Source organism: Pinus tabuliformis, chromosome 3_2, assembly GCF_031772625.1.
Source record: "Pinus tabuliformis cultivar Carrire ecotype Pingquan chromosome 3_2, CPIR1, whole genome shotgun sequence".
NCBI lineage: Eukaryota > Viridiplantae > Streptophyta > Pinopsida > Pinales > Pinaceae > Pinus > Pinus tabuliformis.
The window spans coordinates 167954002-167967363 of NC_142302.1; the positions used below are offsets into that span (position 1 = coordinate 167954002).

Here is a 13362-nt window from a genome sequence, read left to right on the forward strand (position 1 = left end):
AGCCAATAAAGATGCAGGGGACAGCCAGAAGGAGCCCGGATAAGAAAAGGCTAGCAGAGTTGAATCGCTTAGATCAGTAGAACAAGGATTTTGAGGAGGAATTGGAGAAGTTGGATAGCACAGACAGAGCGTCGACAGTTTGCAGAGAGACATTAGCTCTTGGCCTGACATTTGTATGGTGCAATTTGTACTTCAAACTCCACAACGCATAGTGCTTCAAGGAACAAATTCATAATTTTATTTAAACCTGGCCATCATATTTGCATTTTCAAGGAAAAATAAACAGTGAGCTGGTAAATTTGTGTATTTAGAACACGGAACTTGAAACACTGTGAGGGATTCTCGTTGTCATCATTAATCCATGTGCAAATTTAGCAATTTGTAAGACCCAATAAATCAAAAACAGAAAGAAAAGTCTAAAACAAAAACTTTTGAAAATGTCTTGCCAACACTACAACAAAACCAGCGATTTGCGCCAGATTTAGCGCCAGATTTTAGTGCATTTTTTTTGTAATTGTGATGAGCAACTTGGCGCTAAATCTGGCTCTATTGTACAATTTTTAAAGCGTCCTTTTTTGCACCTGATTTTGCATCCTTTTTCACGCTAGATTTTGCATCATTTTTTACACCAAACTATGCATCATTTTTTGCGTCAAATTTTGAACCAAGATTTGCATCTTATTTTATGACAGGTTTTGCTTCTAGTTTTGTGTCATTTTTTGCATCTATTTTTCATTCTCTTTTGCTTCCTATTTTGTGTCATTCTTTGCTTCCATTTTTGCACCATCATTTGCATCAAGTTTACACTGTATTTTGAATCCAATTTAACGTCTTTTTATGCATCCATTTTGTGTCAGTTTTTGCATCTAGTCTTACGCCAGGTTTTGTATCTACTCTTACACTAGTTTTTGCTTCTATTTTTGCACCAGCTTTGGTGCCTATCTTTGCACCATGTGTTGAATTTGATTTAGCACCAAATTTTGCATCCATTTTTGTGCCCATTTTTGCATCTTTTTTTGGACCATTTTTTACATCCACATTTACGTTTGATTTGTCTCCATTTTGCCCATCTCATTTTGCACCATATTTTGCGTCATTTGTTTCATCCAATTTTGCATCATTTTTAACACCATCTCTTGCATCTAATGTTACATCATTTTGAGCATCCAAATTTGCATTTATATTTGCATCTTATGTTGAGTCATGTGTTGTGTCCACCTTTGCATCTTATTTTGTGTCTAATGGTACATTCAATTTAGAGCCATTTTTTACGTCTACTTCTGTATTTGTTTTTGCACCAAGTTTTGCATCCAATTTTAAGCTATTTTATGCCCCTTTTTGCACCATTTTTTTGTGTCTACTTGTGTCCAATGTTGCACCATTATTTACACCGACTTTTTCATCCAATTTTGCATTTTTTTGGTGTCTAGTTTTACATCGTTTTCACCATCCAAATTGCATCTTTTTTTGCCTCATTTTGTGTCCACATTTGCATATAATTTTGTGTCTGAGTTCGAGCCTAAATTTGCATGTGATTAGGAATCATTTTTTACATCCAATATGGCATCCTTGGTTTCACCTTTTTTCAGCCCCATTTTGCATCTTGTTTTATGTCTTTTCTTACATCTTTTTTTTTTTTCCTTTTTTGCACCCAAGTTTGCATCCCAAATTTACACCATTATTTGCATCATCATTTGGCATATTAATTTGTAACGTTTTTTGCTTCTTTTTAACGCTCAACTTTGCATCTTATTTTACATCTAGTTGTTGTCCTTTTTTGCATCTAATTTGGTGCCCATTTATGTGTCCTTGTTTTTGCCCAATTTGATATCCTTTTGTATGCCATGTTTTGTTCCCTTCTTTGTGTCAACTATTGCACAATTTTTCACTTCTAATTTAAAACACTTTGTATGTCAATTGTTTGCATTTTGTATTAATTCCTAGTTTAACATCCAATTTTACTTTCAATTTTGCATCCATGGTTACATCCGCATTTGACTTCTTATATAGAGTATATTTTTCTTTACATATATGACCCCCTTTATAGATTCATAGTGAAATATATGATAGTTTCTAAATATCATTAAAGCAGATATCACAATTCAAAATCATTTGTAAAGAAATTTAAGAGAAATTGACAACATCCATCCAAAAAATAACAATGTGTCATTAACAATTTTCAAAACATGTATAAAATAGCAACATAATACTAATAAAATCAGTATTATTTTTAATCAAAACAAGTAAAATTCAAATATGATTAACAAATCAAAATATTTCATGAATATCGTTATTCTACGATAAATTAACAACATACATAAATCAAACTCATCGTATGATTACAAAATCAAAATGTCTCATTGATATAGGGTAAATTCACAACACCCATCTAAACATAACAATGTCATTCTACACAATAATTTCTTCATAAAAAACAATGCATGTGCATGCCTAGCTACCACCACCAAGATCATCCTCATGATCATCTTGACCATCCTCATTACTCTGATCCACATCATCACCAACACCGCAACTATCATCATCATCTCCTCCTTCACCACCATCATCCTCATCCTCATCCTCATCATCTCCTGATATATGTTGAACATAATTTGGATCATCGTCTTGGCAATCATTACCTATAGCATTCTGACAAAAAAAATCAATATTACATGTTAGTATTAATTACATAACACAACGCATGTTTTTGTTATACAATGTTAACCATAAAATGAGGTAAGATATACTAGCATTTGCACCAGATGTTGCAAAGGAAACGCCGTAAGGCATAAATTGAAAAATACAAATACAACAAAAGAATACTTTGATAAAGAATAAAAATATATTGAATGCTCAAATCAATGCCCCATTAACTGGAAGCATTTAGTAGACATATCTATCAACATTAGGATTATACACAATGATCAAGAAATTTTCCATATACAAACAACAACTTCCACAACAACCTTTTGTCACATCCACATTTTAAGAAATGCCTTGGAACGTGATCGGAATCTTCCATATTGCCTTTTTCATTATGCAGATAAATCTTCCATATTGCTATTTTCATCATGAATATTGTTAGTTCATTGTTGTAAAGTGTTAGTGTGTTAAATTCAATACTATAAGTTCGACAAGTGAAAAACATTCCTCAATTAGCATAATATACATTTTTCTCTCACCGTGTATTTTTCAGTCAAAGAGCACAAGTAACATATTAACATGTATTTTCCCTTAATTATTTTCATCATAGAGCCAAGAAATCTACGTCTTATCTATAAAGTAACAAAAACATTTTGAAATAAGTTTAATATTTCAAGCAGTGTCTAACCTATAAAGTAACAAAAACTTTTTGAAATAAATTTAATATTTTAAGCAATTGACTAACCTACTTTAATAATTGAAAAATTCTCAAAGATGAATTATACTCCATAATAAGAGAGCCAACATTGGAGCCCATACTTTCACTAAAACCAAAAGAAACACAACCACTTGTTAAGAAGAAATTCAAGTAATATTAATAAAACAAAAATAATAAACATTAAAGTATAAAATGGTATTTCCAACACACAAGTATATATATACATGCTGTATGTCCATTGTTAGATTAAATGGGTGTGGAGAAAATTAGTAGAGAACCCAAAATTGTATTTCTAATTAGGATGGGTGGAGAAATGCTTTAAATGCGGGTTGTTGTCATTCTAATGAAACCCTTTGCAAAGGGGATGTTAAGATTCTGAGAGAAAAGCTAGGCTTGGTAGAGAACACCTTCCTTGTTAAACATTCCCCTACTGTAACCAAAAGGAAAGGGCAAGAGAAACAATAATTAGGTTTTTGTTCACAAGTTGTACAAAATATATAGGTGCTATTGATGTTTGAGTGAATAATGGGAGAGATTATTTATGAAATTGTGATAAGGCGCACCTAGTTTTGTCAGAAAGAGGCATATTAATGACAAGTACATCACATTTAGGTAGCATTTCGTCAAGATTTGTCTCCAATGTTGCTCCAGTTTCCTTTTCCAATTCGGGTCCAATAGAAAGACGGTCGTGGTAAAGAAGCTTACAATTGAAGGGTTGTACAAAGGAACGCAATTCAATTCAACATCATGTAATGTTTATTATTATTAGATTGAAATTTTGAAACAAACAGCATGCATGCGTAAGAATTATGGAGCACTGATTTTTGAAAAGAAGTTTGCAACATCATGAAGTAGTACTAGATCCTAAGAATGAATACCTTCAAACGCTTAAGTAGTTCTTTGCCAATACGCCCTGCACCAATAGAACCAATAGTTTTCCCTTCTAGATCATATGACCTGTAAGAAATTGCTGCCACTTTCCAATCACCCTCAACAATTTGCTTATATCCAGGCACAAAGTTTCGCATCAATATGAGAATGCGCATTAGCTCATCTTCTGCCACGGACACCACATTACTTTCGCTGATCTTCAACCAATGATGATACAAACAAATCAATGGAATTAAAAAATATATCCAATATAAATAAAATGCGTTTAAAAGTAACTCTCTGTTTTATTTACAGGAAAATAAAGAGAGTGTTAGTCTATCTGTGTTTCTCGAGATATAATGCCCCATATCCAAAATACGAAAGCTACAGGAGAACAGTTATTACACAGTACAATCTCACCATTACAAAGGAGTCGATAAAAGACCAAATGCATTAAAGCTTTCCAAGAAATTGCAAAAACATACAATAACACAAGTGAAGATCAAGGTAAATCTGCAGTACATGTTGGATTGGGGATAAAGCCAATATCATAGCATGAGATTGACAATTAAATGAGTTGTAAATAATAATGGAATGATATGGAATTGAATAGCCTACAGGCTGAATATAAACAAGAGAGTTATTATTTCATTGTTATTAATTTATTATAAAATCACATTTTTTAAAACAATAACTATTTTTATTTCAATACCAACCATTAACTAATTTCTAAGAATAATTCTAATTATTGTTGTCCACTTCATCTTCTTTCCATTTCTGTACCATGAGGGAAAAACCCAATACCATTCCTATATCTTAAAATTAACATTAAATATGTCAAAATAGCTCAAGCATATTTTTGCAAGCATATTTTGGAAAACAATCATTACAGACGGATTAAACAAAGAAGAGCGCTTTGAGATCTTCCGCAAATCTTTCAGGAATGTAATAAGAGCAAAATAAAACCCATGGGTAAGTACAGCCAAAAGGATAATGAATCAATCTAGTCACAGTAAATATCAATATGATAATCCAGGTAAGATGTATTGTCACTTTTCCTGATTTCAGCCCTCTTGGCACCGGTAGGTTACCTATATCCTCACCCAAAACCAAAGTAGAAGTAGGCCTGGCTGGGAGACTATCTTTCAAAATTGACAAGGTATTATTTCTATCAATTAGAATGCACATCCTCAGGTGTTCAAGAATAATTAATAGAAAAGTCAGCTAGATGAGCAGATCCAATTTAGAGAATCTCACTCAGATCTACTTGACATCACCTCCATGATTTAAATAATGATTGGAGGAGTCTTAATACTCCAGAGTCCAGATCACTTAACATACAGAAACTAAGGCAGCCAAAGAACAATATCCCATCACTCCCATGCCACATATATATGTTTAGGTATAGTTGGAAGGACACATACCTTTCCTGTAACTAATTCAGCAAGGTTGTCATTACAAGTTTTGGGCTATGTTCACTGCCCTGGTATTGAAAGGTATACAGGTTGTTCACCTTAATTACACACATCAATGCATATGTATGTTCAGGGTTTAAGCTCATAGGCCTGTAGCTATTACAACAAAACTACAAGTGTAAATATATAATACAGTGAATTCATTTCTGAGCAAATTCCAAGTCCAGCGTTTGTTCAAGCCAAACAGTCATAAGGTTCTGAGTATCTTATGGTCAAGCATCTCATCAAAAATGCATTCCATCACATTTTATCAATACCCATGCACTATCAAAAGACACGACTCCTTCTCCTTGTTATCAAAGGACACGACTTTCTATATGTTAATTTATACAATCTTAATTCTTATTCTATTCTCTATGTACTTTCTAAATCCTAATCCAACATATCCTAGATCCAACTTCTGCATATCCAAGGATCTTCATACTTCCACCTTCATACGTTTCTCACAACAAGACCCAAATATAAACCAAGGCTCTGGAGGAGAAACAAGAAGAGAGGAGTGTAGTGACCAACCTGATCTGATCTGCTAATAATACTACAAACTAAAAGATAACTCTCACTTTATTGTTTGTAGCTTCTTGGGGGTGAATGTGACAATGCTATATATATCATAAGGATCTGGAATCTGATATCTCCTCTTTGTTGTGGGCTGCTGGTTCCAGGGTGAGAAAAAGTGGTATAAAAGTCCTCTAAAAACGAAGGTGAAGGGTGTCATAGTGAGGTGGTTTCCAGTTGCTTGTATCTATATAAACTATAAATGGATCTTTACTATAAAGTATTCTAAAGAGTTTCTTCAACTTACTTTAATATCCTTTTAAATTAACTCGTCCTCTTCTCAAAGACCCATATATAAATAAAGCATTGTTCATCTTTTCAAAGCTCATGTCTTAAGCATTCCATTAATACCAATAATAAAAAGAAGGATGATGATTCCGATGTATGTAATTTGTAGTTCTTGTTGCCTATGAAGTCTAAGGAGCTTAATCCCTCAAGAGTAAAACAGTAAAAGGAATTTAAGTCTCGGTCGTATTGTTAGTTCCTAATCTCCTACTAACAAAGACATTCCGCTATCTTTTTTCAGGAGTCAAGACTAAACTGTATGTAATCCAAAACATACTTTCTTTGTCCAAGATTTCCCTACTTGTAATAGATTACTACAACCACATATACTAAAAAAAGAAACCAATAACTCCTAATTATTATTCTGATGCCTTTGCGAGTTACTGATTAGATAATATAAACAAAGGAGTTATTCTTTATTCCAAGTGATACTAAACTAATAAGAAGACTAATCATACTATTCTTGTTTGTATTATCTCTGTATCTTTTCTATCTAAAGTAAATCTAAAGAGGAAGAATTGCTTGTCCTAATCAAGTGGGGTGAGGATCTAGGGCGACCAATGGGAGAGGAAGGCCTAAATGAGGCACACACTTCTTCTGCTGCTAGGGCCTGGGTTTTTAATAGGATAACCACAGGGATATGTTGCAAGGACAGGGGAATAATTGGTTCTATGCAATGCCATGATCTTCTTTACAAGAGTCGTTGCTAATCCCTTGAATGTATCTTGTTTTTTTTTTTTTTGCTTCTAGGATGGACCTACTTAGTCCTTCAACAACTAGAAGAAATAAATAAGGAGACAAGGTACAACCTTGTTTTAAGTTTTAACCCTCTTGAGGGTCTTAAGAAATTAGAGGCTGAACCATTTATAAAAAATGCATAAGAAGCTTAAATTACACATCCCATAATCTAATTTACCAGTGGTAAGTTGAAACTAATATGGATAAAAAGAAGTATCAGAAAGAGCCAAGACACCCTTTATAAGCCTTGGAGAGGTTCAACTTGATCACCATTATTGTAACATTTTTGACTTGAATAATATGGAGGCCCTCTTGTGCTGAAACAATTGCTTCATGGATCTGACGATCCTCTAGAGAACCAAGCGGTTCTGTTATATGAACTTACAAAGTAGTGCTTTCAATCTGACAGCCAAAACCTTAGCCATTATCTTATAAATACAATTAGACAAAGAAGTGGGTCTAAAAGCATAAAAAGACTCAGGTTGATCCACCTTTGGAATGAGTGCAATAGAGGTCCAGATGAAGGAGCCAGGGAGCCTTACTAAAGCTTCTCATTTCTTCCACTACCTGAAGTAAGTTGTCTCCCAACACTTCAACAAATCCCAGGTAGAACTCCACAGTCCACCCATAGGGATTGGGACTCTTGTCCTTATGGAAAGTGGACAAACACATTCAAAAGTGCTTTTCTGGACAGATCACCATTGCTGGAACTTTGTTGACTTGAATAGTGTAGAGGCCCTCTTGTGCTGAAACAATTGTGTCATAGATTTGACAAACTGTTCTGGTTAGATGAAGTTAGAAAGTAGTGATTTTAATCTCACAGACAAAACCTTAGCCATTGTCTTATAAATCCAATTACATAAAGCAGTGGGTCTAAAAGCATAAAAAATGTTCAGTCTCAAAACTCTGAAGTAAATTTGTAAAGAATGTAGCATTAGCTTTCTTGGCTTAGTGAAATCCCTAATTTTCTATCCTATTTGCCTGTCTTAAAAATCTCACGAAAACCTGTAAAGATTGTGCCATTGTGTACGCTTAGCCTCTAAAAGCCCTAGCTTTCTATCTTCTTCTGTGTAATTTGAATAGAACACCATCAAATACCAGAATTATCAATTCCCATTCTCCAAAACTTTTAAATGTGCGGAACTGAGACAGAAATCATTCAATCAAACCACTCGAAATGCATCTGAATGCTGATCCATTAACTTAAAGAACTTCTTCCCAAACTCTGCCATTTTTTAAACAAAATTCATCCATACATGCATACATCCATACATGCATACATTGTATGTATGTATGTATGTATGGATTGTATACATGTATCTATGGATATGTACTATGCATACATACATGCATACAATCCATACACACATGCATACAATCATACATACATACATGCATCAATTGTGTAAAATGAGAGCTCAAGTGCCAATTGCCAAGGGATATACCTATGCATAGATGACAACATTTTATTTAGCCAACATGTGAAGCTTGCAATTAATTGGATTATGAACCAGATTGCCTTGGGAAAACAAAGAGGGGTCATGATATGTCAAATGGAGTAAAATTATTCTTTCTCTTGCTGAGGATTAAAGCTACATCAACTCTCAACTTGCCCCTGCCAACCATCTCACTTTCATAGATAAGAAGATGATGTTGTTGGTTATGGTTTTTCTTATTGGTGCAACTAGCCAGATACTGCACGTTGCACATTCTGCAATTTTCCCTTGACCCTTATATGATAAGCTGGTATAACCAACTACACACTTGCAAAAGGAATGTGTAGGCAGAGATATATTCAAGAAACCTTACTACTACAATGTTTGTTTGAATGTATCTTGTTCCTACATAGCTTTTGCCTTGATTTAGTTAGGGCCAGAAATGAGACTCTGATCGTATGCAACCAGCAAGTTACCATTTGGGTTGTTGTATATTTCTTCAGCTGGCATATTGGTCACCTCAATTTGTTGGGGTCAGCGAGATTTCAAGCAGCTGGATATTGCCATATTGCCCCTACTCACAGTAAAAATTTACCTTGAACATTCTATATAGTATTATCTTGACCTAAATAGGACAAGAACGAGCACTCTTGTCATGTGTCCCTTGAATCTTGAAAGAAAACTTCCATATAAACTACACCTCCATTACCATATCATTGCCTATTCTCAAGGATGGCATTCACATCAGACAGTTGGATCAAGAAGAGGTATCTTGCCAATAAGTTCCACAAGCCATGAAGATAAGTACAAGGCTGCATGCCCACCATTGGGTAAGTTCCCTGGGTTTCTGCACTTCATCCACACATAAACCCTATATTGAACCCTCAAACAAACCCTGAATTTTCCCATCAAAACTACAAGACTTGGCCTTCAAAGTTCAAATTAGGCCTAAGCTCAACCTTCAAACATCGAAATTTGGCCACCAGAACAAACCTGAAACTCAGCCTCAACAACATTGAATTTCGGCCTTCAACAGGGCTAAAACTCGGCCTCTAGAACAGCGTTGCAACTCACCTTCTAACTAGGACCAAAAACCTTCACAAAGAGTGCCAAAAACCCTTCCCACAAGAAAACTCTCCAACTATGCTTCACTTGGTTCATGAGGTATGAACCTTAGAATTACTCCTTTGCTTGCTTAGACAAACCTGAATTGGCTTGAGCGAGTAAGTCCTAGGTCCCTACACATAACACCTATATATAGTGTGTTTGACCACCAAAAGCAAGGCCGACTTGCCCACTGGCTAGGCTAACTTGGCAGACTATAATATTGAAAAAAATCATCTCTTTAACCAAAAGAAGTTAGGGGGAGTGCCATATAATGTTGCAAAAATCTTGGAATAAGCTTTCCAACCATATATATATATATATATATATATATATATATATATATATATATATATATATATATATATATATATATATATATATATATCATGTTCCATAATTGGAGTAAAAATGCATTCAAAGATAGGATACCTAAATGGGACATCAAAAATCCAAAAACAATATTTCAAGAAGGTGTGTCATATATCGTTGGAAAGGTCTCAAAATATGTTATTTGACTATATAACTCTCTTTCATTTGGATAGCCTTTGACATCAATAACAACCATTTTCAACATACATAATTCAAAGGAATCTGTTGCTAAAATTTAGCTACTTTTTACATGGCTACCATCCATCGTCTATCAGTTGAAATGTTAGACAAAAGGAAACAAGCCCAATACAACAAAAAGAGAGAATTAATAGCCTGTAATATGTCAAGCCAACAATCCACAAACAAGAAATAAGTGGCAGAAAATTTATAATAACACTTGCCCTTCTGTGCCTTCCAGGGTGGAAGGAGATGCGAATATAAACAAAGGATTCACGCTCTTAGTTTAATAATAATTAACTACTACCGTTATGTAACCATTCTGTAATTACTAATGGGCAAAAATAATAACATCTTACCCCACACTCACTTTTGGGAAAAAGTGGTGGCTGTGGAAAACTGTATGTAAAAGTACCAAAGGCAAAGGAATGTATTGATGCTCAAAGAATCATCGAAATGAGACCAAAAATCTTCAATTAATGCTCTGTTGTCCAATACAGTGTTGCAAAGATTGGTTATCTATCGTCAATATCATGAGATATCATGATTCTCTCAGCTCAGGGATATTATCAGCAGAAAAAGTTGTGAATTTTACAAATTTTGAACATATCATGATATTTTGAAAATATCCTGATATATCAACAAAATGTCACCAAAAAATGGAAAATATTAGCTGAGTTAGCATATTATTGGATTTTTTGGCTCAGTTTGAAGTGGTATCAAAGCTTTTTCGAGGTACAAAGTGGAAGAATTTTTATCTTTTTATATAAATTTTTCAAAGGAAAAAGAGGACAGCAAAAATCAAATCATATTCTAAAATTTTAAAATATGAAGAAACCAGTTGTAGATCTGGGTTCCTCTAGAAAAATACCCAACTTCAAAAAAATTGTGCAAATCAGAGCCTAGGAAATGGAGTTATTGTTGATAGAAAACCAAAGTTTTAGGGTTTTCCTGATGAAGACCACAGATTCTAGACCAATACATATTGACAGTTTGACCAGATTTTAGTCCATCCAATGCCAATAGATACAAAGTGGTTGTAGCATTTCCTAATTGTGGTCTATCTTTCAATTGCTTGAACCAGGACTATATCACGGATATTGCAGCAATAAAAGAAATAATTCCAGTCTATAGAAAGGTAGCATAGTAATAACATACTTGAGTTTTCGGGGTGCTTCAAACAATCTCGTCCTAAAGATAGGATTCCAGGTTGTTTGCAGATTTTAATTGGTGAGGTTGGCTCTAATTTTGGAACTTTGTTGGCTCTGCTGCAGGTATCATTTTGCCCCAAATCTTCACCAAGCCTTTTTCATGGACTCACTAAAGGACTCTCATTTTCTGCATCCTTCATATGAGTAAACCTTCGACCCAGCACTGGTTTTCAATACAAACTTTCAAAGAGAGAAACTGGCAGTTTGGAGCAGGTTACAAGACCTCCTTCTATAATGAACAGAGATGACCCCGGAATGTGGCAAAAGTTCTCCCCTTCAGCCGGTGCTAAAGAAAACAAAGAGCTTCTCTCTGAAATCTCTAACGGCGTGCTTGGATGGCCTAATCTGACCAAAACTACAAAAATGTACCATGAGTTTTCCTCTACGTTGTTATATTGTGAAGGATAGTGTTTCCCTCAATTACTAACCGTTCCAATAGCCCCTGCTTCCTGATCCATTAGTTTTGACTTCTCCAGACACTAAAGAGCATTAACGATTCTATTCCATTACACAAAGATGAGCTGGAAGGGAAAACCCTTCGGAGCACAGTATTTCATGTTGAGGTATCAAATTCTTGGTTCCATGGAAATAGAAACCGCATGAAGATATCTACGAACCACTTGAACATCAAAAATGTTCAGTCTCAAAACTCTGAAGTAAATTTGTAAAGAATGTAGCATTAGCTTTCTTGGCTTAGTGAAATCCCTAATTTTCTATCCTATTTGCCTGTCTGAAAAATCTCACGAAAACCTGTAAAGATTTGCCATTGTGTACGCTTAGCCTCTAAAAGCCCTAGCTTTCTATCTTCTTCTGTGTAATTTGAATAGAACACCATCAAATACCAGAATTATCAATTCCCATTCTCCAAAACTTTTAAATGTGCGGAACTGAGACAGAAATCATTCAATCAAACCACTCGAAATGCATCTGAATGCTGATCCATTAACTTAAAGAACTTCTTCCCAAACTCTGCCATTTTTTAAACAAAATTTTGAGCACAACCTTGTCTAGTCCATTTATAGAGAGCGTTAGTTTATGAAATCTTGCCTGTAAGCCAAAATAGAGTCAAAATTTTCCATTGAAAGCTCAGAATAACTGAACCAGAAATAACCCTTGTGAAATTTGCTGCTTAAAACATTGTTTTGAGCACGGCCTCTTTCTTCAGATTTATTTTAGATAATACGGTAGCTTATTTAATGAAATATTTCCAGAAAGTTGAAATATGGCAAATTTTTCCAATCAAGAACTCTAAATAATTTCATTAGGACAAGGCGTAGAGGATTCATGACGGCGACAAGAAAATAATGGCGCTTTGCAATTTAAGCACTCTCTTGCAGAAAAATACCTTTTCTGAAATCGTTTTGACCACGAAGAAACGCAGATGAACTGTTGGAAGTCGTGCAGAGAGAGATCTGGTGGCTCGTGGATCGATTCTGGGGCAATGTTTATGCGATTGCAAACCATGATTGTTCATATGCGAGCTACTGAGCTCGTTGAGAGGGATACGCGCAATGGCGCCAAACTACCAAGAGGATTTGAATTTAAAGGCGGGATAGAATATCTACCGTCCGATCATGTCATCGACGGTCATATATTTGTGTTTCAGTAAAACGGATTTTCAAAGAATTTGAAATATTATACATTTTATAGAATTTGAAATATTATACATTCTATTATTTAAGCTGAATAATAGTTTTACTTTGGAAAAATAATTGGGCACATCAAATAAAATATTGATGCGACGGACATAGAACTCCGAAACAATAATGCACCCTTCT

General features: G+C 34.6%; 1 protein-coding gene across 2 annotated transcripts; it reads right to left on the minus strand.

Annotated features, from left to right (window-relative positions):
* Positions 1-2191: 2191 nt before the first annotated feature.
* Positions 2192-13118, minus strand: LOC149180326 (formate dehydrogenase 1, mitochondrial-like). Of its 2 annotated transcripts, none has more exons than XM_089418162.1 (3): positions 12930-13118; positions 4240-4444; positions 2192-2649 (listed from the first exon to the last, which is right to left on the minus strand). In XM_089418162.1, the coding sequence occupies exons 1-3, from the start codon at positions 13046-13048 to the stop codon at positions 2452-2454; spliced, it is 522 nt and encodes a 173-aa protein (XP_089274288.1). In that variant the 5' UTR covers positions 13049-13118; the 3' UTR covers positions 2192-2451. The 2 variants fall into 2 exon arrangements, with proteins under 2 accessions (XP_089274288.1, XP_089274287.1); XM_089418161.1 differs by having other exon boundaries at positions 4240-4449; positions 12930-13117.
* Positions 13119-13362: the final 244 nt, after the last annotated feature.

Bases quoted from the DNA above. Each gene is read 5' to 3' on its own strand.
- LOC149180326 (XM_089418161.1), bottom strand. From the start codon at position 13,058: ATGAACAATCATGGTTTGCAATCGCATAAACATTGCCCCAGAATCGAT. The intron at 4,450-12,929 runs GTATTTTTCTGC...CATTGGTTGAAG, and splicing joins TCAAAACGATTTCAGAAAAG to ATCAGCGAAAGTAATGTGGT. The intron at 2,650-4,239 runs GTATTCATTCTT...TTTTTTTGTCAG, and splicing joins AACTACTTAAGCGTTTGAAG to AATGCTATAGGTAATGATTG.